Source organism: Sebastes umbrosus, chromosome 22 (assembly GCF_015220745.1).
Source record: "Sebastes umbrosus isolate fSebUmb1 chromosome 22, fSebUmb1.pri, whole genome shotgun sequence".
Classification (NCBI taxonomy): Eukaryota; Metazoa; Chordata; class Actinopteri; order Perciformes; family Sebastidae; genus Sebastes; species Sebastes umbrosus.
In genome coordinates, this window is record NC_051290.1 from 446,629 (window position 1) to 474,119 (window position 27,491).

The following is a 27,491-nucleotide window of genomic DNA, read 5'->3' on the forward strand; positions in this document are numbered from 1 at the left end:
TTACCTGTAGAAAACTGACATTTATTTGAATGAAAAAAACATCACGTATTTAATTAATTAAAGGTTATAAAGTAGACATTTTAAATTAAAATACTAATGGTATTAAAATTAACAAAAGTTATATATATATATATATATATATATATATATATTATAATTCTGATTTAATCTTTTTAAATTGATATTTACCTGTAGAAAATTGACATTTATTTGTTTGAAAAAAATGCATCAATTAATTAATTAATTGAAGGTAATAGACATTTAAATTAAAATGGTCATGGTAGTAAAATAAATAAAAGTTAAAAGTAAATAAATAGTAAATATTTATAGTTCTGATTCAATTCTTTTAAATTGATATTTACCTGTACAAACCTGATGTTTGTTTGAATTATAAAATATGCATCACTCAATTAATGAATTAATTATAGGTAATGAAGTAGACATTTAAATAAAAAATAATAATTTTATCGAAAGAAATAAAAGTTTAAATAAATAGTATATATTTATAGTTGTTTAAATTATTTAAAATTTATATTTACTTGTAGAAATTTCACAATCTTAAAAAAAATGCATAGCATTATTAATTAAAAGTAATAAAGTAGACATTTAAATTAAAAATACTCATTGTATTAATATAAATACAAGTAAAAAAAAAATAAGAACATTTTTATTTATTTATACTTCTGATTTAATTTTTTTAAATTGATATTTACCTGTAGAAACCTGTGTATAGATATTTAATTTGATATATTGCTGGCTTGTGAATTGTCCCCCTTATCTCATCTTATTTATCATATAATAATACATCATAATTTTTGTGTTTTTAATCTGAATCTGTAAAGTAACTAGTTATTAAATAAATGTAGTGGAGTAGAAGTAGAAAGTGAAATGGAAATAGTAAAATACAGGTACCTGAAATGTGTACTTCAGTTTGAAAATAAAAGAGTCAGTTGTGTTTTTCCTTATAAAATATCTTTATTTCTGCGGTTCATGTTTCTGCTACGAAGCTTCAACGACTTCTTACACAAAGCAGTGATGTGATCGGCTGGACAGCGCTGACCTTTGACCTCTACGGGTTTTATTAAAGCAGGTGAGTGAAGCTTGTTCTAGTCAGTAAAATAACAGGTGTGCTGCTTATTATTTAATATATATAATACATTATAATTACAAACATGTGAAATATTTACTAGAAACAGAAATACCACTTTCGTGAAGTGAACCAAAGGGATGCGACGAGTGACTTTGATTGACTGTTGTTAAAGGGATAGTTCAGGTGTTCAGGTGGAGAAGTACCTGGTACAACCCCACTGAGAAACAGCTGAACTATCCCTTTAAAGCTCGTTTCCTTTTCCTCAGGACGGAATCTGAATTTAAGGAACATTTTCAGTCCTGCTCTCACCGACCTGGCTAACCCGGGCTCTAATATCCCAGTCCTCCCTTCTTCTTCTTCTCCCTCTTCTTTGGTCGTCTATGTCTCAGGTGTCGGAGGCAGCGGCGGCGCCAGCTTCTTCTCCAGCTTGTTGACTCGGTGTTTGAGTTTGCTGTTGGCGGCGTCGTGCTCTGCCAGCAGGCGAGCGTAGCGCGTCTGCAGGACGTCCAGTGTGCTCGTCATCCTGTCCACCTTCTCCTCGATCTCTTTGGGGTCGGGGCCCTGCGCCGCCACCTGGAGGACAACATCGGGTGTTACACTCAGCTCCAATGCTGGGCTGCTACAAGACACAAGGCACCTGGTTGGACGACAGCTTTCCCTACGTGGGCTGCTGCTCCCAGCTTTCAAACTGGAACCAACATGGCGGCTCGTTTGGAACCTTTTTTCCAACGGTTAGTTTGACAACGGTTAGTTTAAAAGTCTCTCGGGAGTTTCCAGAAGCGGTGAGTCGCGCCGGATGCCCCTGATTTGCATAAAGTAGCCGAGACCTCAACTTTATGCAAATGAGGAGCGGGCATCGTGACATCCCGTCTCTTGAATCTCACCGTCACTTTACCAGAATGCATTGCAAAGCTGCTTACATATACAATGAATGGGAAGCGTGGAACATGTGGACACGTACCATAAAACTGTATCAGATCATGTGACCGTACCTCCAAGTCCAGCAGATTGTCCTTCATCAGAATCTGCCGTCCCTTCTCCTCCAGCAGAGCTTTGGCGTCGGGATACTCCGTCAGCGCCTCCATCAGGTCGTCTTTGGAGAGACAGAAGAGGTCGGAGTAACCGATGCTCTTGATGTTGGCCGTCCTCCTGTTTCCCGCCTTACTGCCTGTTGAACAAGAATAAAAACAATTCATTTTTCATCTGAAGGCACCTTTAAGATACTTACTACATGAAGTATGCTTGGGAAATATATACTTTACTTAAGTATACTTCATGAAATAAACTTGAAGTATACTAGCTCTACTACTATACTCTTACTGACCTTTAATAGCCAGGATGCTGATCTCGCCAAAGTAGCTTCCATCACTCAGGACGACAAACTGCTTGATGCCATCGTCAGCGACGACGGCGAGTTTTCCCTCCTTGATGATGTACATCTCTCTGCCGATGTCGCCCTTCTTACAGATGTAGTCTCCCGGACTGTAGACCTGAGGCTGCAGCTTCAGCACCAGCTCCACCAGCAGACCGGCCTCGCAGTCCGCAAAGATACGCACCTGAACGACAACGACACGGATCAGAAAACTGGCGTGGACATTTGCTGGACTTTTTTTTGGACTTTTTTCAGATTCTTTTTGTTATTGTTTTTACATTTTTTTTGGAACTTTTTTCAGACTTTTTTGGAACTTTTTTCAGACTTTTTCTTTTACATTTTTTGGACATTTTTGTGGACAAAAACCCTCACACATTCACATATCTTGAGGTCAGAGGTCAAGGGACACCTTTGAAAATGGCCATGACAGTTTTTCCTCACCAAAATTCCTCCCTTCTTTGTTTATTTTTTTTCTGCCAAAATTAGGGGTATGTCATCAGCATATTGGCAAACCAGAGATATAAATAGAGATACAGATAGAGTATGAAGTAAACATACTGCTTGTATATATATAGCTAGTATGACATGGTACCAATGGATTCATCAGGTTTTCTAGTTTCATATGATACCTGTATCTTCAGTCTAGCTTTAAAACTGAACCTACTAGAGCCTCTGAAAGATGGTAAAGTCAGTCGTGTGTCAGGAGGAATAAGGGGTGCGTTCAGACCTTCTTGAGGGTGTCCAGGTGGACGTTGATGGCGATCTCAGCTCTCAGTTTGTCTGGCAGGTACTTCAACACCTCCCTCTCATCCACCGCTTTCTTATTGGTCCACAGGAAGTCAAACCACTTGATCACTCGCTTCTCCAGGTCCTTCGTTACCTGGACGGTAAAAATAAGATACATATTTATACACAAACTGCTGTCGCCACGGAGACGCCACCGAATCTCCAACTGTCACGTGAACTAAGTGACGAACCTTTCGGAAGGTCATGTACTGTTTGATGGCGTCGATGCGAGCCTGGAAGCTGGCTCTGGCGGCGTTCATGTTGGTGATCATCGAACCGACGTTACCGACGATGGTGGCGAAGATCAACACGCCAACCTGGAGGAGAATCGGACAGCGATAAGAGGTCAATGGCAACAAAGAAGTCCTCCGAGTTCTCCACAGGGGACAGGGTCTCTCTGAAACTGGTAGACCACTGACATTACGGGGACAAAAGACCTTGTAGACCACTGACATTATGGAGACCACTGACATTATGGGGACAAAAGACCTGGTAGACCACTGACATTATGGGGACCCAAACCTGGTAGACCACTGACATTACGGGGACAAAAGACCTGGTAGATTACTGACATTATGGGGACAAAAGACCTGGTAGACCACTGACATTACGGGGACAAAAGACCTTGTAGACCACTGACATTATGGGGACAAAAGACCTGGTAGACCACTGACATTACGGGGACAAAAGACCTTGTAGACCACTGACATTATGGGGACAAAAGACCTGGTAGACCACTGACATTATGGGGACAAAAGACCTGGTAGACCACTGACATTATGGGGACAAAAGACCTGGTAGACGACTGACATTATGGGGACAAAAGACCTGGTAGACCACTGACATTATGGGGACCAAAACTGGTAGACCACTTAAGCCAGACCCACCAGGAAGTCAGTGACGACGAAGAAGTACTCCATGTTCTCCTGGGGGGGCGGAGTCTCTCCGATGGTGGTGAGCGTCAGCGTGGACCAGTACATACTGTAGGCGTACTTCCTCACCAGACGACCAAACTCTGGATCTGCCGGGTCGGGATACACAAACCTGTCATGGCCGAAACCTGGAGGGACGAGACCAGAACCGGGGTGTCAGAGGGGGTTTATACAGCAACCACAGACCAAACAACCAGAGTCGGGATTGAAACCAGCAACCCCACCCATGGCCTTGGAGAAGGAGTAGTAGAGGCAGGCGTTCCAGTGGATGATGATGACGATGTACATGACGAGGTTGGAGATACGAAGAGCGTTGGGGTAGTTAGTCCTGGTCTCCGTCCTCTGGAAGAACTCCAGCATCCTGAGACAAAGACAAAGACGTCTTTACTCCGGGACACTTCTACTTCTACTCCTAAGGATCCGAGTTCTGGTTCCTGTGTACCTGTTGAACCTGAACAGCTTGTTGAGGCGGATTTCGGGGTATTTGAGGCCTAACACGAGGTACATCACGTCGGTGGGAATCATCGAGATCAGGTCCAGTTTGAACTGGAAGCTCTTCATGTAGCGCTCACGCAGCTTCTGCTCGTCCTTCACCAGTAGACCCTGCTCCAGGTAACCTACACACACACACACACCCACACACACCCACACACACACACACACGTATGTAAACGGAGTCACGTTACAGACATCGATGCGTTAGTAGGTACAGCAAACAATGTTGGTGTGTGTTCGGACCGGTTCTGGTTCTGAAGACCATGTCACAGATGTAGAGGATGTCACACAGTAAGTCCACGAGGAACCAGAATGTCAAATAGTCCGACTGCAGCTCCTCGAAAGACGCCCTGAAACACACACACACACACACACACACACACACACACACACACACACACTCACGTTATACAGCAGTTATTACTACAATAAACACACTTTTAATAAACAAACATGGCAACCCGCAGACATTATGGGGACCCAAACTTGGCAACCTGCGGACATTATGGGGATCCAAACTTGGCAACTGGCAGACATTATGGGGACCCAAACATGGCAACCCGCGGACATTATGGGGACCCAAACATGGCAACCCGCGGACATTATGGGGACCTAAACATGGCAACCTGCGGACAATATGGGGACCCCAACATGGTAACCTTCAGACATTATGGGGACCCAAACACGGCAACTGGCAGACATTATGGGAACCCAAACATGGCAACACGCAGACATTATGGGGACCCAAACATGGCAACCTGCGGACATTATGGAGACCCCAACATGGCAACCCGCAGACATTATGGGGACCAAACTTGGCAACCCGCAGACATTGTGGGCAACCTGGTTGACAACCACACCACCAGATGTCACCACTTCCTACACACTGTCCCTTTAAGGCCAGATTCAGGTTGACCTGGGTTTACCAGGGTTAGATAGAGGGTGTTACCTGGCTATGATCAGGGTCCAGTTGTACATGACGGGGATGGTGATGACACCCAGCCAGTGGTAGTAGGTGTTACCTGCCGGATCAATCACTGTGATCTCCTTGGGACTGGACACAAATAATGAAATATAATTATTAATTGCTACCATAATGAATGATTGGCACATTTTAGCCTCCATACTACCAGTTCTCTAATATCAGTTTCTGACTCAGTGGATCCTAATGAACCAAACCTACGCCTCCTCTTTGGCCTTCTTCTCTTTCTCCTTTTCCTCTTTCTCCTTCTGTATTTTCTCCTTCTCCTCTTTCTCCTTCTGTTTTTTCCTCCTTCCTCTCCTGCTTCTCCTGCTTCTCCTTCCTGAGAGCACGGACACATGAAGGAAAGAAAACTGAATCTCCGTTAAAATAAAAACAGATTCTAATAAATGACTGTAATAAGTGTTCAAGGAGGATTTAACTTACGCCCTCTTCTCTTTTCTCTCCTTCTTTTCTTTCTTCTCTTTCTTCTTTCTTTTCTTCTCCTCTCTGGAAGCCAACAAAAAACGCATCACACAAACTATCTCTGTGTAACTGTTTGTATGTTCTGCACACAGCGTTGTCTTGCTGTGAGTCACTCACGGGACTGACGATACTAACGACTCATGATACTAACGACTCACGATACTAACGACTCATGTGACTCACGGGACTCACGATACTAACGACTCACGTGACTAACGACTCACGATACTAACGACTCATGTGACTCACGGGACTGACGATACTAACGACTCATATAACTAACGACTCATGTGACTAACGACTCACGTGTCTAACGACTCACGTGACTAACGACTCACGATACTAACGACTCATGTGACTCACGGGACTGACGATACTAACGACTCATATAACTAACGACTCATGTGACTAACGACTCACGTGTCTAACGACTCACGTGTCTAACGACTCACATGACTAACGACTCACATGTCTAACGACTCACATGAATAACGACTCACGATACTAAGGACTCACACGACTAATGACTCACGTGACGCCGAGGGGCGCCGACCAAACGGCGGTATTAGACGAGTTGGGAGTGGGAACGGGTTGGTACTCGACTACTTCTGTCTGTGTGACAGAAGATGTCACATGACGCGGCCAGTGTGTGTTACACTTCCTGTTTGTGTCTTACTCTTCTTCGTTGTTGTTGCTGTTATTGACGTTGAACAGAACTCCTGGTCCGGCTCTTTGATCAGCTCTGAAACAGAAAATCAGACAACAGCGCTAATTAACTATTAAAACTACCAGCACCAGCTAGGAACTACCCCACTGACCCCCCAGACCTTCTCAAGGACCCCCCCACTAAGAACCCCCTGAACCTCTTCAAGGAGCCCTGAAACCTCACTAAGAACCCCCTGAACCTCTTCAAGGACCTCCGAACCTCTTCAACGAGCCCTGAAACCTCACTAAGAACCCTCCGAACCTCTTCAAGGAGCCTTGAAACCTCACTAAGAACCCTCCGAACCTCTTCAAGGAGCCCTGAAACCTCACAAAGAACCCTCCGAACCTCTTCAAGGAGCCCTAAAACCTCACTAGAACCCCCCGAACCTCTTGAAGGAGCCCTGAAACCTCACTAAGAACCCCCTGAAACTCTTCAAGGTGTCCTGAAACCTCACCAAGAACCCTCCGAACCTCTTCAAGGAGCCCTAAAACCTTACTAAGAATTCTCCCGAACCTCTTCAAGGTGTCCTGAACCTCACCAAGAACCCTCCGAACCTCTTCAAGGAGCCCTGAAACTCAATAAGAATCCCTCCCGAATCTCTTCAAGGAGTCCGAAAACCTCACTAAGAACCCACCGAACCTCTTCAAGGAGCCCTGAAACCTCACCTAAGAACCCTTCCGAACCTCTTCAAGGAGCCCTGAAACCTCACTAAGAACCCACCAAACCTCTTCAAGGAGCCCTGAAACCTCACTAAGAACCCACCGAAACTCTTCAAGGAGCCCTGAAACCTCGTCAAGGAGCCCTGAAACCTCACGAAGAACCCACAGAACCTCTTCAAGGAGCCTTGAAAACCTCACCAAGAACCCACCGAACCCTCTTCAAGGAGCCTTGAAACCTCACTAAGAACCCTCCCGAACCTCTTCAAGGAGCCATGAAACCTCACTAAGAACCCACCAACCTCTTCAAGGAGCCGTGAAACCTCACTAAGAAACCCTCCGAACCTCTTCAAGGAGCCCTGAAACCTCACTAAGAACCCACCGAACCTCTTCAAGGAGCCCTGAAACCTCACCAAGAACCCACCCGAACCTCTTCAAGGAGCCTTGAAACCTCACTAAGAAGCCTTGAACCTCTTCAAGGAGCCCTGAAACCTCACTAAGAACCGCCCCAAACCTCTTCAAGGAGCCCTGAAACCTCACTAAGAACCCACCGAAACTCTTCAAGGAGCCCTGAAACCTCGTCAAGGAGCCCTGAAACCTCACCAAGAACCCACCGAACCTCTTCAAGGAGCCCTGAAACCTCACCAAGAACCCACCCGAACCTCTTCAAGGAGCCTTGAAACCTCACTAAGAACCCTTGAACCTCTTCAAGGAGCCCTGAAACCTCACTAAGATCCACCCAAACCTCTTTAAGGAGCCGTGAAACCTCACTAAGAACCACCCAAACCTCTTCAAGGAGCCATCGAACTTCCTCTGGGATCTCCAGACTGAATTTTGGGGACCAAACATCATTATTAATCAGGACTCACCTGTCCCCCTCCCTGCCTTCACCTGGCTCCTCCTCCATGTTGTGTAGAACGATGGTGGACGGAGTTAACCTGGAGATGTGGGACGGGACTGATGGAGCTACTTTGGCCATGGCGGTAGTCTGTCCTTTGACTTCCTGTTCACACAGAGAGATTGTTAGAGAGTAGAGATGAAGAACAAAACAACAAAAGTCCCAAACTGGACTCCGACCAAAGATGGGAAGTTGTGTATGCTCGACGTTTCAAGTGGTTAAGTCGCGAGAACACTGCTCCTAAGCGACAGCAATATTAACGTTACTATCGGCGTCTAGAAGCCACAGAGGCTAGCGATTTAGCAAGCCAGCAAGCGGGTAACATAATGCAAGTAAATGCACAGACATAATGACAGAGGAGAAAGGGGTATGTCATCAGAATATTGGCAAACCAGAGCTATAAATAGAGATACAGATACAGTATGAAGTACACATACTGCTTGTATATATATAGCTAGTATGACATGGTACCAATGGATTCATCAGGTTTTCTACTTTCATATGATACCTGTATGTGTAGGAGTAAGATGAGGCTGTTGGGAATAGAGAGCTCCAGGGATGAGGTATTTTTGTAGGCTAACAGGAAGTTAATATCGCTAACAGCCAATGGGATTGTTCCATTGGGTTTTTGGATTATTGCAGAAAATCAGCTCTGTGGCAAACAAACGTTTTGTTCCGTAAAAATAATCTCCACTAATTAACACCACTTTATGAATTTTGAAGTGTGAAAGCAATCGCCAGAAGTAAAAAGCTAACGCTAGGCTATAAACGAACTACACCACGGTCACATGAGCGTGAGTATAAACAAAGTAAAGGAGGACGAGTCGGCATGATGACATTTAGTAGTCTCATCTAACCACCAGTAAGCAACCGCCTTCTTTAAGACATGAAAAAAAGCTTCAAAACGTCACGAGTGGTATTTTATATCGTAGAACAAAACGTTAAAATCTCTCCAGCTTGTGTTAACCACAGACTTTATTTCAGATATTTAACTAAAAAACCTGTTGACTTCAAGACGAAGGAACTGGAAGTGCTTAAAATGCTGACTCATTTCCAGGTTTTAGGACTCGTTCCAACATTTTCCTCAGACCGATTATAAAATTACCAAGAAAAATAATATACGACTAAAATTACAATATATTCACTTATCATGCGCCGAAAAATGAACGTCCAAGGCCTCCGCCATTTCTGACAACGTCAACGAACACGTTCAACTCGTGAACTCGGAGCTTTCAGAGACTTTCCACTTACGAGTTGTATCGTATGTTGTATAATAACTACTCCTCTAGCCTCACGCCGTTATCTCCTTACTCACCTGATAATCTGTCGCCGTTGGTTTTCGTGGCCTAGACCAACCGACCACCCATCAAACTCATCGCCATGGAAACGGAGGAGTATCCAACCCCCCCTCCGTTACACACTCACACACGGCCGGCCCCGTTAAATCCTTTAAAGTTTTGAGAGAAAAGAGGAGAAAATGGAGGGATGTGAGAGGTGAAGGAGTGTTGGGAGCCAGAGAGTCACCCTGATGAGGATAAAGAGATTAGAGGAGATGATACCGTCTGTCTCACCTGCACTCAGAGATCCACCCTCACGTACAACTCACCTGGAACATTTAGGCGTCACATCTCAGCTAAAAGATGAGCATTACCCCTTTTAGTAACACTTTATAAAAACAATCATTTAAAAATTATATAATGATAAATAAACTTAATAGTTATTTTAAACAATGTTTAACAAATAATGAAATGATAATTAATAATGTACTTTACTCCACTACATTTATCTGACAGCTTTAGTGTGGTTTTTACTTTATCTGCAAAAAAACATACAAGAGTTTATAAAATACCATGTATTAGTAATAATGTTAATGTATTACTAATAATGTTAATGATGTTAATGTATGACTAATAATGTGAATGATGTTAATGTATAACTAATAATGTTAATAATGTTAATGTATAACTAATAATGTTAATGTATCAGTAATAATGTTAATAATGTTAATGTATGACTAATAATGTTAATGATGTTAATGTATAACTAATAATGTGAATGATGTTAATGTATAACTAATAATGTTAATAATGTTAATGTATGACTAATAATGTTAATGATGTTAATGTATAACTAATAATGTGAATGATGTTAATGTATAACTAATAATGTTAATAATGTTAATGTATCAGTAATAATGTTAATAATGTTAATGTATTAGTAATAATGTTAATAATGTTAATGTATCAGTAATAATGTTAATGTTAATGTATGACTAATAATGTTAATAATGTTAATGTATAAATAATAATGTTAATAATGTTAATGTATCAGTAATAATGTTAATGTTAATGTATAACTAATAATGTTAATAATGTTAATGTATAACTAATAATGTTAATGATGTTAATGTATAACTAATAATGTTAATGATGTTAATGTATAACTAATAATGTTAATAATGTTAACGTATAACTAATAATGTTAATGATGTTAATGTATAACTAATAATGTTAATAATGTTAATGTATAACTAATAATGTTAATGATGTTAATGTATAACTAATAATGTTAATGATGTTAATGTATAACTAATAATGTTAATAATGTTAACGTATAACTACTAATGTTAATAATGTTAATTTATTATAATTATATTTCAGAGCCGTGGTCGGGGCCTTAGATTCTAACTTACTGATATTTCAGAGCCGTGGTCGGGGCCGTAGATTCGTAGTGACGGAGGAGTAAACGTGAGGAGGGAGGACAGATATTACTGAGAGGGAGGAGGTGATGAAAAGTGAGGCGGGGCAGATTAACAACATCTGATCCTCCTGAGTCAGCAGTGTAACCCTAATAACACACACACACATTGATAGGCTTATTAGGAATTAGACTTCATTGTGTGTGTTAACATGACAGCACTAAGATTCTCATAACCATGCTGCTAACATGCTGATGTTTAGCAGGTTGTCGTTATGTACCTGTAAGTAGTGAGACAGTGTTCAGTGAATAATGTTTTATCTAGATTAGGTGTATTAGTCTGCTTGGTCGGAGTGGGCGATGCTACAGAGGCATCAAACCAAACAGCTCGTTGATGAAGAAATAAAATGAACCAAACTCATAGTTTTGATTATCTCACATACATTTTAATTCATCTCTTTGCTGTTAAGAAACATGAAACAGCTCAACTCATATCATGACATCATGAGATATCTGAGCTGCAGCTTGTATTAGAAAACACAGTGAGAGCAGGATCCAGTTTAGATTAATACATAATTAATACGTCATGTTACAGGCATCCAGAGAGAACCAAAAGGTCAAATATAGAGGTCATTTAAAGTTATACTGTGGTGTCCTCTACAGACTTAAGTGTCACTTATTATTGCTCATTGCATAGAACAGAATCAATAACTTCCCTTCACCACATATGTTTTATAGATGTTAGAAGCCAGCAGTGTGAGACCACTTGATCCAGATCTGAAGGACTCTCCCAGACAAGGTTCTGGATCACGACCGAGCTCAAGCCAAGGAATCAGGTTGCCATGGAAACAACCTGAGAAGACAACCAGACCAAAGTGTGATTGATTGTCTGCGTCCGGAGTGAGACCGCCCTTCATTCTCCCGTGTTTCTTCTCCTTCTTACTTTCTTTTTAATCCTTCTTCAACTGATCTGAAAGCAGTGACATGTTTCCACCACTAGAGAGCACCACCTACCTGCCTGACTTGGCTCAGGTCAGGCGTTGAATCAGGGACGCTGGACGGTCAGATTTGGGTGATGCTGAGAGAAATTCCGTCTATATAATGACATCATACTAAATGATGACCAGAATCATTAATATTCAATAGTATTTTTTACGATTTTTACATTTTTAATGTCAGAATGGATATATCTGCTTCATCTGAGTCTATGTGGAGGTAGAAGGAAATTACCACTTTTATTGTGGTAGTCTGAGCAACGTGACGTCATATCCGTTCCGTATCCGTCAACCAAAACAAACCTCAGAAAGTATAAAACGTTGGAGGGTCAGCGTGGATACGACCTGCACCCTCCCATGTTAAATCCAGCGTGGTAAACACTACACATCCAGTAAAGGATGGAAACACTTTGGGTTTCACACATTGACAGGAAAAGCAGAGCTAGACAAAGCAGAGCTAAAGCTGCATGCTAACTTCTAAAAAAGGCCAAAATATGTGCAAAAATAAGGCTGAAACATGTCAGAAAGAAATACCAAAGTATGTCCTAAATATGGCCCGAACAATGGCCAAAAAAGTCAGAAAAATGCCTGAAACATTTCCAGAAAAAAGGCGGAAAAATATCTGCAAAATATCCGAAAAAAGGTCAGAACAGAGGCTGAAAAAAGGCCGAAAAAGATTCTGAAATATGTCTGAAAAAAGGCCGAAGAAATGCCAAAGTATGGCCCAAAAAATGTCCCCAAAAAAGGCCGAAATATGTTCAAACAAAAGGCGATATATGTCTGAATAAATGTCTGAAGAAAGGCGAAAAAAAAGTCAGAAAAAGTTAGCAGGAAACATTATCGTATTGCGATAACGTGCGGTCGAGCCGGCAGTCACTCTCATGTCCGTGGTCAAACGGGCTGACGCTACAACTGCAAAGCACCCATATTGATTAATATAAATGAAAGGTATTTGGCGTGTACTTTGAGTTGTGTCTTACCTAATTAGTCCAGGCCATGGTGATGAAGGCTGTGGCTTCGTCTTCATATTTGGGCCTGGAAGATCTGCGTCCTCGAACTCCTCCGCTACAGCTCTGCAGGATAAACACGAAGAGAGATGAAGGCCAGGCTTTTAAAGATCCTTTGCTGCTGAGAGCAAAACATTTCACCTTCTACATGTTTAATACTGGAATGAACCGGACATATCTGTAATACTGTATTGACTTTAGGCGTTACGTTTCCGACTGATGGCTAAACTGGTTTCCAGTGACGTGCAGTGTGAGTGTTCTGGAGGCGTACCGGGCTGCAGTCTTGGTTCAGTTTGGGACACAGCTTGACTTTGCAGTGCAGGTAGACGTCACCGGAGGTCCTTGAGAACTGGAACATGTTGAAGGAGAAGTGGTTGGACGTTCCCAGCCCGTTCCCCTCCACCTTCAGCGTCTTGTCGTTGGGGTTCCCACAGCTGCTCGCAAACAGGAAGACACACATCAGACCACATTTTGTTTTCAACGACGAATCTTCCGATTGATTCTCACCCGTTCGTGATCAGGTCGTATCTCGGGTTTCGCGCCGGGCGACGCCTCGCTGGTCGCCCAGCAGGAGTCGGTCACCACGGCGACCAAGCTGCCCTCCAGCCCGTCGGTCTTCAGCTCCACCCAGATCTTCTGGTCCAGCTTGACGTGGGTGCCGAGCTGCACGGCTCGTGTGCGGCCGGCGTCGGTGTAGGCCTTCATGGACAGAGTGTAATTCCAAGATCCAGACATGACGTGCTGGATCACAGAGCTGCAGACAAAGAACACTCTTCAGAAACTCTCCCGACGACAAGCTTCACAACACAGAGTCAACCGCCGCCTCTCACCTGTCCAGGACCGTTAAGGCCTCGGACTTGATCTCCGGCTGAGTGTAGACGCAGGAGAAGTCGATGTAAACCTGCTCTCGGTGAATGATGACGTCAGAGGAGCTGTTCTGGGTCGCGATGGTGTTCTTGTAGATGATTTGGCTGTTGTTGGCCTGCGGGATCACAGGGAGTCAGATGATCATCACCACGACACCTCAGCCTTCAAATGTGACATGTGTTAGGAGACAATAAGCTCCGTGATGAGATGACTTACTGACTTACTGACTTACTGACTTACCGACTTACTTGCTTTCTTACTTACTGACGTACTGACTTACTGACTTACTTGCTTTCTTCCTTACTGACTTACTGACTTACTGACTCACCGACTTACCGGCTTACTTGCTTACCGACTTACTGACTTACTTGCTTTCTTACTTACTGACGTACTGACTTACTGACTTACTTGCTTTCTTACTTACTGACGTACTGACTTACTGACTTACTTGCTTTCTTACTTACTGACTTACTGACTTACTGACTCACCGACTTACCGGCTTACTTGCTTACTGACTTACTGACTTACTGACTTACTGACTTACCGACTTACCGACTTACTTGCTTTCTTACTTACTGACTTACTGACATTTGTTTGGCGACAATAAGCTCCGTGAAGAGATGACTTACTGACTTACTGACTTACCGACTTACTTGCTTTCTTACTTTCTTACTTACTGACTTACTGACTTAGTTGCTTACTGACTTACTTGCTTTCTTACTTACTGGCTTACTGACTTACTGACTTACCGACTTACTTGCTTTCTTACTTTCTTACTTACTGACTTACTGACTTACTGACTTACTTGCTTACTGATTTACTTGCTTTCTTACTTACTGGCTTACTGACTTACCTGCTTACTGACTTACTTGCTTACTGACTTACTTGCTTTCTTACTTACTGGCTTACTGACTTACTGACTTACTTGCTTTCTTACTTACTGACATACTGACTTACTTACTTACTTGCTTTCTTACTTACTGACTTACTGACTTACTGACTCACCGACTTACCGGCTTACTTGCTTACTGACTTACTGACTTACCGACTTACCGACTTACTTGCTTTCTTACTTACTGACGTACTGACTTACTGACTTACTTGCTTTCTTACTTACTGACGTACTGACTTACTGACTTACTTGCTTTCTTACTTACTGACTTACTGACTTACTGACTCACCGACTTACCGGCTTACTTGCTTACTGACTTACTGACTTACTGACTTACTGACTTACTGACTTACCGACTTACCGACTTACTTGCTTTCTTACTTACTGACTTACTGACATTTGTTTGGCGACAATAAGCTCCGTGAAGAGATGACTTACTGACTTACTGACTTACCGACTTACTTGCTTTCTTACTTTCTTACTTACTGACTTACTGACTTAGTTGCTTACTGACTTACTTGCTTTCTTACTTACTGGCTTACTGACTTACTGACTTACCGACTTACTTGCTTTCTTACTTTCTTACTTACTGACTTACTGACTTACTGACTTACTTGCTTACTGATTTACTTGCTTTCTTACTTACTGGCTTACTGACTTACCTGCTTACTGACTTACTTGCTTACTGACTTACTTGCTTTCTTACTTACTGGCTTACTGACTTACTGACTTACTTGCTTTCTTACTTACTGACATACTGACTTACTTACTTACTTGCTTTCTTACTTACTGACTTACTGACTTACTGACTCACCGACTTACCGGCTTACTTGCTTACTGACTTACTGACTTACCGACTTACCGACTTACTTGCTTTCTTACTTACTGACTTACTGACTTACTTGCTTACTGATTTACTTGCTTTCTTACTTACTGGCTTACTGACTTACTGACTTACCGACTTACTTGCTTTCTTACTTACTGACTTACTGACTTACTTGCTTACTGATTTACTTGCTTTCTTACTTACTGGCTTACTGACTTACTGACTTACTGACTTACTTGCTTTCTTACTTACTGACTTACTGACATTTGTTTGGCGACAATAAGCTTCGTAATGAGATGACCAACGTTACTAGAAACCCAGGAGGTCAGAGCTGAAGAGTTTCAGTTTCGTCGGGCGTTGTCTGCCGCGCGGTGGGCCGCAGGAGCCGACGGCCGTGTGAGCACATAAATCGCGAGCTTTGGCTTTACATCGCAAACGATCAACTCATACAGCAGGAGCAGGAAGTACACAACAACATTTCTAAAATGGTACAGCTTCAGAGAGTAAAGAGTGAACCCACCGTGACCTCCGTCCCGCAGCTGTTGCTGCTGTTGAACCTGAAGGTCACCTTGCCGGTCAGCTCGTCCATGTGACCCGTGCAAGTCTGGTCTTTGAGGCGTAAGGACGAGTAGTCGATGCCTTCTTCCTCCAGGAGACAACCGAGCAGAGAAACCGAAGCAGAGTTTGGCCCGCAGACCGTCGGGTCACCTGAACATCCAGCAGCACAGACGAGGGGAAACACTGAGTGAGTTACAGAGGAGACGCACATTTAGACCGGTCATGTGACCCTTGTGGTGTCACGTACCCAAAGTGCCTGCCGAAGTATAAGGGGAGGCGAAAATGGCGCGACAGAAGCAGCCGATTTCACCACCGTCTGTCTTCTCCGCACAGAACTCAGTGACCACCGCAGATCCTGTCCTGACAGAAGGCCTGAGGCGGCGCTGAGAGAGAGACACATGGATTTAAATGCTGTTTCTGTTGGACGGCGTGTTTTATGGTGCTGATAAAGTTTGAGTGAAGTCTTACAGCAGCCGGCCTGCGACCTCCAGCCCTCCAGGGCGTCTGTGCGGTACGTGCTGCTGTTCAGACTGCAGGCTGCGGCGTACGCCTCCAGGAACTGACAGTTGAGAGCGTCCACCGCCGGATATCTGCACAACGTTTCAACGCAGGCTATGATGTAAGGCTCTGGGCCGATGAGGTTGTGACAGACGGTGAAGGGCACCTCCTTCAGGAGGTTACAGCTGTTCCACAGATATGACAATGGGAGACAGAAGGATGAAGTCCTGTCAGTGTTACGTTCTGTAGACCCTTTTACAGTTAGCTAGCTAAGTAGCTAGCTATAAGTATTTATAGAGTTTCATCTGCTCACCGTTCAGTCACCATGCTGCAGTTGATGGTGCTGTCAGCGGCACCACTGTGCAGCACCGCACAGCTGGGGGGCGACGCACAACACAAGGTCAGGACTTCTTCATAGAAACACAAAGAAACGTCTCACCAGTTTCTACCAGCGTGGGTTAGTAGGACGGTGAAGTCTTACCCGCTGGCGCTTTCCTCGAGCAACGCGTCACTCAAAGACATCCTGGAGTTTCCACACAAACCATCAAGAGACGCATCAACTGCAGCGCCGTCTCCTGGACGGGTTCAGGACACAATGTGAGTCAGATCAGCATCAACATTCACACATTCGCTCGGCGCGATCACTTCTGGAAATATCATCGGTACCTTTGAAGATGATCTGTGCGGTGTTGCCGTCAAAGAAGACAGAAATGGTGTGGTTGGAGACCGACCTCGTGGCGGTGACTCCAGTCGGGTCCTTGGAGAGCTCCACGCCATGAAACGTCTGAGCCAAGCTGTCAAGGCTCAGCACCGTGTCGTCCAGCTGCGTCACAGCAAGAGAGAGAGAGACGTCACAAACTTGAGGACAAAGACGACACATGACGGAGGCCGGAGGAGGGCAGCTTACCCGAACTCTCCCGCCTTGTTCCAGGTGGATGTCGACACCCGACCCGCCCAGTCGCAGTGTCACGCTGTCCAGAAAGCTCACGTCTTTATGACGGCGTTCCCGGAAGTTCGCCAGCACGTGGAAGTCTAGGACTGACGGAGTGGACAGCAGAGAGTACGCACAGCGATCCTTGACGATGTGAACGTTGTTGTTAACGTCGATGATGTTGGGGCCGGTCACGGTGCAGGAGGTGTCCAACATGCAGCTGATGGAGGTGGAGAGGGACGGAGACAACAAACAGACAGCGTCAGTATTACTGTTGTTATGGGACTTTTCCAGTATCACCAGTATCACCAGTATCACCAGTATCACCAGTGTCACCAGTATCACCAGCATGACCAGTGTAATGCAGTGAGCACATTACAGAGTCTATTAGCCCGGAACAGCTCTGACTCATGACGCCAATGTTGACCCGTGACGGTCTCTTCCCTCAAACCAAATCACTGTTTCCTCACAAATCATCACAGCTTTCTCTCTTTCTAAATATGAAGCACACATATTTACATGCCGTTGCCTTGACAACGCTCCATGTTGCCACATTTTCTGGTGATGACGACGACTGCAGAGTCATTACAGAATGAGCAGGAGTCTCTGTCGGCGAACACTTGACCACGTTTATACACAAAACCTGAGAAGTGGAGGAAGGTTAAAACATCCGGTTAAAAAGTCACAGTTCACTTTACAAAACTGTATGCAAAAACAATAAAAACTGCAGTATTAAAATCGGGGCTGTCAAAGTTAACTCGATAATAACGCATTAACGCAAACTCGTTTTAACGCCACTAATTTCTTTAACACATTACAAACCATGTTATAGTACCTATATATACTAGCAGTAAGTGTACTTCATATTGAATCTGTGTGTCTATTTATATCTCTGATTCGCCAATATGCTGATGACATACACCTCATTTTGGCAGAAAAAATGAACAAAAAAGGGAGTGTTAATGTGAGGATGCTCTCGCTAACTGACTCAATGACCTGTATACTAGCTTGTCGACTAGAAAACCCGATGAATCCATTGGTGCCAACCATGTCATACTAGCTTGTCGAGAAGGAGGTTAAATAACGTCAAAACGTTAAGCTACATTTTGGAGAGGAGAAACTGTCATAGCCATTTTCAAAGGGGTCCCTTGAGCTCTGACCTCTAGATATGTGAATGTGTGAGGGTTTTTATCCCAAAAAAATGTCCAATAAAAAGGTCCAAAAAAAGCCAGAAAAATATATTTTTTTAAAAGTTCGAAAAATATCTGAAAAAAAGTCTGAAAATTGTCCGAATAGTGTTCGAAAAAAAGTCAGATAAAAGTCACAAAAAGTTCAGCAAGAAAGAAAGAAAGGCAGAAGAAAAATCCGGTACTGGTATCGTCTGAGACGTGAATGTAAATGGGTTCTATGGGTACCCACGAGTCTCCCCTTTACAGACATGCCCACTTTATGATAATCACATGCAGTTTGGGGACAAGTCATAGTCAAGTCAGCACACTGACACACTGACAGCTGTTGTTGCCTGTTGGGCTGCAGCTTGCCATGTTATGATTGGAGCATATTGTTTTATGCTAAATGCAGTACCTGTGAGGGTTTCTGGACAATATCTGTCATTGTTTTGTGTTGTTACTTGATTTACAATAATAAATATATACATACATTTACATAAAGCAGCATATTTGTCCACTCCCATGTTAATAAGAGTATTAAATACTGGACTAATCTCCCTTTAAGGTACATTTAGAACAGATAAAAAAATGTGTGATTAATTTAAAATTCATCACGGTTAAATATAGACAGCCATAATTAAAATACTACAATTATGTTTTTAAAGCCCCAAAAGTAGATTTGTTGAGCCAACCTGAGTGTCTGCATCCGCTGATGTCAAATACTGCACCTTCAGTAGAATTAACCTTCAACGTATCGACTGTGATACCGTTGACGAGAAGATCCACCTATTAGACAGAAACAAACGCAGCCAGTGTTACTACCGCATGTTCAGGTAAAAACACACAATCAACTCTATGGAATTTATTGATTTATTTGACCTTTATTCAACCAGGAAGTCACTTGAGATAAAAATCTATTTTTCGAGGGAGCTGTCCAAGATAGCGCGCCACTATAGCGTCACAAAAATGATCAAATAAAGCCCGTCAAAAAACAGACACGGGCAATTAAAATAGTTCACGTTACAAACAAACAAGGGACAACAGATACATGATACAACATCTGGTACCTGGTACCTGGTGCCAACAACTCGGTGGTTGTTGGCTGTTTTATATCTATGGTTACATGTGCCGTTATGGAGTGTTTCTTGTTACCACCACTAGGAGCTTTAACATGTCTCATACTTAATTTACTCACAGACACATATATATATATATATATATATACTGCATATGTACTCACCAATCCAACCGGCCCGTCCAAAAACAGGCCTGCTTCTGTCCCGCAGTTAAGGAATTCAAATCTATGCTGTAAAGAGTCAACAGAGGAGATTAAAGTTTCCTGCACGAGTCTCCCCTTTACAAACATGCCCACTTTATGATAATCACATGCAGTATAAATGTGTTATTGTCTCCATATTCTAAAATGGTATGTTTGAATATTTCTGCATACTGGGGTCCCAAAACAGTCTTGAATTCCATAAATTGGGTATCACTGTAAAGCTGAGATAATGACAGTCTCATGAAACTTTACAGCGACAAACTATAGACCTAGAGCATTCAGAGGATGATGTACGTCTGAATAATGTCTGAAAATGTCAGAAAAAGTCTGAAAAATGTCAGAAAACATTTTCAAAAAAATATCAGAAAACATTTTCAAAAAAATGTCCCAAAAATGTACAGCAATGGGCAGAAAAATGTCTGAAAAAAAGACTAAAAAACTTTCTAAAAAAAAAAAAAGTCAGAAAAATTTCAGAAAAAATGTCCAGAAAAAGGATGAAAAATGTTCGAACGTCTCAAAACAAGATTGAAAAATGTCCGAAAAAATGTCAGAGCAAAGGCGTAAGAAAGGCAGAAGAACAGTCTGAAAATATTGACAATAGGGGGGTTTCGGAGCGGCTTACACAACAGAAGTGCTCGCCATCTAATCGCCAAAAAATGTTGCAGAAAGTTTTTCATCCCAAATCACAGCATGTTTTTTTCTATGGTGTTCCTCAAGGTCTTGGTGTCTTAATGTGGTATTTTGGAGGATTATTGATCATTTGATCAAATCTCCAGTGGTAACAAATGGTTAAATTTAGCACCAAATCTGTGTAACAAATCAAGCCAAAAGTTGATGAAACATAATAGAGCATGAGGATGACCATCATTCTAAACCCTGATACACTTTCACTATTTATTTGACCCACAAGGGTGAAACGGAGCAGAAACACCACTGAACAATACTCACAACTGTGTCGAGCTTCACGCTGATAACCACCTCGCCGACAAACGCAGACGTAATGCTAGGTATAGCTTTAAGTACGGTAGAAGTAGCTGGAATAAATTGATAAGCAAAAAGCGTCACAGCTGCCGGAGCCGCCACGATGCAGTCCTGTCTGGTTGGAGGGTCGTAATAGCCGTCGAAACAGAACGTCGTGTGGTCGTTCGTAAAGCTCACCTGTTCAAAATCAGAGAGACACAACAAGCAAAACAACAACAGTAACCAGTCAGAACATCTGCGCTGTGAAAGAGTGTTTGGATGAAGCATTAACTTTCATTCATTCAGCAGCTGGCTAGCTAGCTAGCCTGATCGTTCGTTTTTTTTCTGTAAAGTACTGATTTTATTTTCGTAGTATTACGACTTTTTTTCTTGTAAAGTGATTACTTTATTCTCGTATTACAACTTTTTTTCTCATAAAGTTATGATTTTATTTATCGTAATATTTCGACTCTTTTTCCGTAAAGTAATGACTTTATTCTCATATTATTATGACTTTTTTTCTCGTAAAGTTATTACTTTATTTTCGTAGTATTACGACTTTTTTTTCGTAAAGTTATTACTTTATTTTCGTATTATTACGACTTTTTTTCTCGTAATATTACAACTTTTTTTCTCATAATATTCTGACTTTATTGTGTAAATCTCAGATGTTTTATCCCTCAATGTGGTCCTAATACTCCGTAGTACATTGTCTCTTTGGCCCTCACTGCATTAGACTTATATACTATATACTTAGACTATAAACTGTTACCTTCATCACAATGATCAAATGTTTTGTGGCTCAAGACAGATTTTTTTTTTTGCCTAAAATGGCTCTTTTGGTAGTAAAGGTTGCTGACCCCGGCTCTATACTGTATGTATATATATATATACACACTGATATACTGTATATATATACATACATACACATTCCCTCAGTCTGCACACATCCGGCTTCATCCTACTCACATAGACTTGCTCGTACTTCTTTCCATAATAGGTGATGGGCATGGAGCTGATGTTCAACACTGAAGAACCATTAATTACCGGAGCACCTGAAGACACTGGAGACGTATGAGAGGTCAGAACTAGAGTCTGTTGGATGACATTCAAACGTATAAACAAAGAGATCTCAGGAGCCGTCGTTCTGCTCTTTGTTGTTGCTGAGATCGTTCTGCGGTTTCATTACGTTGGTTCTAGTGAAGTGTTTACGTACCTGCCAGCCCGATGAGAGCACACAGGCAGCGCAGCAGGCAGAGCATGTCGGAGGAGGCCGGTCAGCTGACGGGGAGCTCGAGGTAACCCTGATGTTGGAATATTAAAATAACACGTTGTTAAAAGGTGTGCTGAAATAAGTTGATCAGCAGAAAATTAATATGCAACCAGTTTTTCTTTCAACCAAGAAAAGTCAACTACAGCTGTCAAAGTTAACGTGATAATAACGCGTTAACGCAACTTGTGATTTTTAAGTTGTAGCGGCTCAGTTTTAAAGCTAGAGTGAAGATAACTGGTAAACCTGATAAATCCATTGGTACCAACCATGTTATAGTACCTATATATACTAGCAGTAAGTGTACTTCATACTGAATCTGTGTGTCTATTTATATCTCTGATTCGCCAATATGCTGATGACATACCCCTAATTTTGGTAGAACATTTTTGTTGCCTGTTGGGCTGCAGTTTGCCATGTTATGATTTGAGCATATTGTTTTATGCTAAATGCAGTACCTGTGAGGGTTTCTGGACAACATCTGTCATTGTTTTGTGTTGTTAATTGATTTACAATAATAAATATATACATACATTTGTATAAAGCAGCATATTTGTCCACTCCCATGTTGATAAGTAATTGACAAAACTCCCTTTAAGGTACATTTAGACCAGATAAATGTGTGATTAATCATGATTAAGTAATCAATTGACAGCCCTAATCTGGACTAATGGATTAGTCTTTGGTTCCAGACCATCTACTGAGAGTAAACTGAATATTTTAAGGTGAATATCAGCTGAGATTTGCAGAGAAGAAGAGACGGACGTTGTCTTACCTTCTGGAGGTGTGATGGACGATGCGGACGACGTAGGTTGCTGTGGTGATTCTGCAGCTGTCGCTCTCTCACCGTCTCTTTTCTATGTGCGTCCTCCTCGCTGCTGTTCACGCCCCAGGACGGGTGGTGGGGCAGAGGTGGAGTCACGGGTGGGGCGAAGGTGGAGTCAACAGTGGTGCTACCAGTTGTGAACCCTCCTCTCGTTCTTCTTCTCCTGCCCCTCCTGACGACGGCACACTGAAACAGGTCAAAGGATGATGTGTGAATAAACATACAGGCCAAAGACGTTTAAATCAAAGAGAACAAGAACCAGAAAAGTTGAAGCGTTACTAAAGAGTTAGAGAGAAGATATTACCATATATTCATCTGTCTGCTACTGCTACTTCATCTGAGTACATTAAGATCAGGCTCAGTGTTATCAAGGTTTTGGTTATAACACCACGTCAGAGGTCAAGGGACCCCTTTGAAAATGGACATGACAGTTTTTCCTCGCTAACATTTAGCGTAAGTTTGGAGCGTTATTTAACCTCCTTCCTGACAAGCTAGTCTGACATGGTTGGTACCGATGGATTCATCCGGTTTAATAGTTTCAGACGATACCAGTACCAGACTTTTCTTCTGCCTTCCTTTCAGACATTTGCTGGACTTTTTGGGGACTTTTTTTCAGACAATTTTCAAACTTTATTTTTTTACATTTTCTTTTAACTCTTTTAAAAACATTTTTCTGACTTTTTTGGACATTTTTCTGACTTTTTTGGACATTTTTCTGACTTTTTTTCAGACACTTTTCAGACGATTTTCTGACTTTTTTCTGGACATTTCTTTGGACGAAAACCCTTACACATTCACATATCTTGATATCAGAGCTCAAGGGACCCCTTTGAAAATGGCCATGACGGTTTCTCTTCTTCAGAATTTAGCGTAAGTTTGTGACGTTATTTAACCTCCTTCCCGACACTGCGCTGTCACTTAATGAGTCGAGATATTTGTTTGTTTTCTCCCCAGGGGTGCAGGGACACCTGCAGCTCACTCAGAATGCTGCCGTTCAGGTCCTGTCAAACACAAAAAAACAGAAACACATCAATCCAGTTGTCAGGTCGGTCCAGTGTGTCAGAATGGAATTTAAACACAAAGAGGACGGGCAGGAGGCCTACCAGATGGGCGAAGCTGCTCTGGAGGACGGGCAGGAGAGAGGAGGCCTACCAGACGGGCAAAGACGGGCAAAGCCGTTCTGGAGGACTGGCAGGAGGCCTACCAGACGGGCGAAGCCGCTCTGGAGGATGGGCAGGAGGCCTACCAGGCAGGTGAAGCCGCTCTGAAGGACGGGCAGGAGGCCTACCAGATGGGCAAAGCCACTCTGAAGGACGGGCAGGAGGCCTACCAGATGGGCGAAGCCGCTCTGAAGAACGGACAGGAGGCCTACCAGATGGGCGAAGCCGCTCTGGAGGACGGGCAGGAGGCCGGAAGATGACCAGATGGGTGGAGCACCTCGGTTGGACTGCCTTTGAGGTCAGGGACGTAGGCAGGACAGCTGTACTGGACAGTCTGTAGGTCAGCGACAGAGACAAGACCCATCTTGAGGACGGCTTGGAGGCTCGAGGTCAGGAAAGGCAGCCGGTGGAACCAGGGAAACTGTTACAGCGCAGCAGGAACTTGTGACTTCCAGATGATGGCGAGGGCCTCCAAGAAGCCCAGCCCCAACCATGCCTCTGGCAAATGTTCTTGATGAAACAGCTGCTGCAGTGGCTAAACGCCAACACACCCAGTCCCAGGAATTAACACTTCGGATAAGTTGAGATGTCAAAGATATTTGTCAGACAGCTATGAGTCATTCAGAATGCTGCTGATCAATTCCTGTCAAAGACAAAGAAACATTAACAGCTCAAACTAGGCTTGGGGTATGCATGGTTTTTCATACCTTCATACCTTCCTGTCATTTCACTGAGGTACACAGTACGGTATTTTGATGGTATCCTCCTGAGACCCAGCCCATTGACGTGTGTTAAACTAGGTCACCACACCCCTTGCGCACTTTCTCGGACCGTTTAATGTTGCGGCGGATGGTTTTACATTGTAGTTAATGGGCCCAGAGGTCGGCGACGTAGGCAGGACTGCTCTAGTGGACGGCCCGAAGGTCGATGACATAGGCAGGACCGCTGTAGTGGACGGCCCGAAGGTCGGCGACATAGGCAGGACCGCTCTAGTGGACGGCCCGAAGGTCGCGACATAGGCAGGACCGCTCTAGTGGACGGCCCGAAGGTCGGCGACATAGGCAGGACCGCTGTAGTGGACGGCCCAGAGGTCGGCGACATAGGCAGGACCGCTCTAGTGGACGGCCCGAAGGTCGGCGACATAGGCAGGACCGCTCTAGTGGACGGCCCAGAGGTCGGCAACATAGGCAGGACCGCCCTAGTGGACGGCCCGAAGGTCGGCGACATAGGCAGGACCGCTCTAGTGGATGACCTGGAGGAAACACTTTTAAGCCAACAATATCAGGGACCAATTCTCTATTCATGTTATAATAAATACAGTTATTTATGAAAATAAAAATCTTAATTTTTGTCTTAAAATTAGGGCTTTCAATCGATTCAAATAAATATTGATTAAAATTGAGATTTTTTCAAGTATTTAATACTTTTATCAACATGGGAGTGGGTAAATATGTTGCTTTATGCAAATGTATCGGTATATACTTATTATTGTAAATCAATTAAAAACACAAAACATGACAAATATTGTCCAGAAACCCTCACAGGTACTGCATTTATCCCTTTGAAAATAGCCAGTCTTTCTTTGCCAAAATTTAGTGTAAGTTTGGAGCGTTATTTAACCTGTTGACCTATTTGACCAGCTAGTATGACATGGTTGGTACCAATGGATTCATCCGGTTTTCTAGTTTCAGATCATAACAGTATCAAACATTTGCTGGACTTTTGGGACTTTTTTTCTGACACTTTTTGTGAAATTGTCTGACTTTTTTGGACATTTTTTAGACTTTTTAAAAAAAAAAAAAATTCTGACTTTCTGACATTTTTTTTTTTTTACCTTTTTCGGACGTTTTTCTGATATTTTTTAAAATAATTTTCTGATTTTTTCCAACATTTTTTGACTTTTCCTTCTGACACTTTTTGTGAAATTTTCTGACTTTTTTTGGACATTTTTTGGACTTTTCTGTGTAAACAATTTTCTGACTTATTTTCTGACTTATTTATTGGACTTTTTTGGACACTTTTTGGACAATTCTCTGACTTTTTTTAAAAACATTTTTTCTGACTTTTTTCCGACTTTATTTATTTATTTTGGACATTTTTTAAACGATTTTTCTGACCTTTTTGACAGTTTTTGAACTTTTTTTAAAAAACAATTTTCCGATTTTTTGGGACATTTTTTGGGACATTTTTTGGGACACTTTTCAGACTTTTTTTGGGACATTTTTCTGACTTATTTTTTACTTGTTTTTAAACATTTTGGGACTTTTTTCTGACACTTTTTGTAAAATTTTCTGACTTTTTGGGGACTTTTTCGTAACTTTTTTTAAAAAAGAAAAAAGAATTTGACTTTTTTTTGGACAAAACCGAGCTTGTCCTTTGGGCTCCAGAAGAGCTGGAGTCGGCCCTGCTGTCACCACCTACTTGGTTTGAGATCTTCTGAGACGAGATGTCTCCTCCATCGTTGGAGTCTCTCTGAGTTAAATTGTTACCAACCGGCTGTAAAATGGCGTCAAACCAACAGTTTCACACCGTCAGTTACAACTAACAGAAAAAGTTCCTCTTGTTGCTAGGAGAAGCAGCGCGCCCTCTGATTGGCCCGCAGCCCGTCACCGTGAGCCAATCAGAGGCCAGTGCGTCCGCCATGAGAATTCCTAATCCCTCTTTCTTCAGTGTCAGTACTCCGTCAGTACTCCGTCAGTACTCCGTGTTTGGGTCTTCCTGTGATCCTCTGTCTGTTAATAGTGTGTTTGTGTGTTGTGTCGTCATCAGTGTGTTCGTTAACGGAATAGAGAGATGAATCAGTGTGATTCTGTTGACTGATTCCGGTGATCTCTGTCTGTCTCTCTCCGCAGCAGCAGCAGCAGCAGCAGCGGCTCGGTACCGGTACCGGTACCGGCTGTTGCTGCTGGAGGCTGTAATGGCGGGCTGTCACATAACGGACACACAAGGAACTTCCGGTTTCACTGAAGCTCTTTTCTTCTTTACAAAATAAACGTCTTTTTGGAGCAGATGTGAATATTGATGAAGTATTCAGATTACTCACTGTAGCTAAAGTAGTAATACTACACTATAACAATACTAATACCACACTATAAAAATACTCTGTTACAGTAAAAGTACTAATACTACACTATGAAAGTACTAATACCACACTATGAAAGTACTAATACCACA

At 42.6% G+C, this 27,491-nt stretch overlaps 2 protein-coding genes across 2 annotated transcripts; both read right to left on the reverse strand.

Annotated features, from left to right (window-relative positions):
* Positions 1-953: 953 nt before the first annotated feature.
* Positions 954-9,919, reverse strand: cnga1b (cyclic nucleotide gated channel subunit alpha 1b). Its single transcript, XM_037759043.1, is given in 16 exon segments — positions 954-1,663; positions 2,083-2,258; positions 2,415-2,646; positions 3,190-3,342; positions 3,440-3,565; positions 4,136-4,308; positions 4,405-4,541; positions 4,623-4,797; positions 4,919-5,025; positions 5,625-5,729; positions 5,859-5,944; positions 5,946-5,979; positions 6,084-6,146; positions 6,799-6,864; positions 8,354-8,487; positions 9,698-9,919. Coding segments are annotated over 15 exon segments (1,938 nt in total). The 5' UTR covers positions 8,464-8,487; positions 9,698-9,919; the 3' UTR covers positions 954-1,468.
* Positions 9,920-11,503: 1,584 nt separating this feature from the next.
* LOC119481748 lies at positions 11,504-27,304 on the reverse strand. The gene is given in 22 exon segments (XM_037758934.1): positions 11,504-11,932; positions 13,055-13,147; positions 13,353-13,515; positions 13,589-13,626; positions 13,628-13,835; positions 13,912-14,063; positions 16,187-16,374; positions 16,472-16,562; positions 16,564-16,607; positions 16,693-16,907; positions 17,036-17,098; positions 17,204-17,297; positions 17,389-17,545; positions 17,630-17,873; positions 18,173-18,296; positions 19,515-19,608; positions 20,063-20,128; positions 21,050-21,259; positions 22,031-22,125; positions 22,278-22,365; positions 23,107-23,343; positions 26,739-27,304. Coding segments are annotated over 19 exon segments (2,385 nt in total). The 5' UTR covers positions 22,324-22,365; positions 23,107-23,343; positions 26,739-27,304; the 3' UTR covers positions 11,504-11,932.
* Positions 27,305-27,491: the final 187 nt, after the last annotated feature.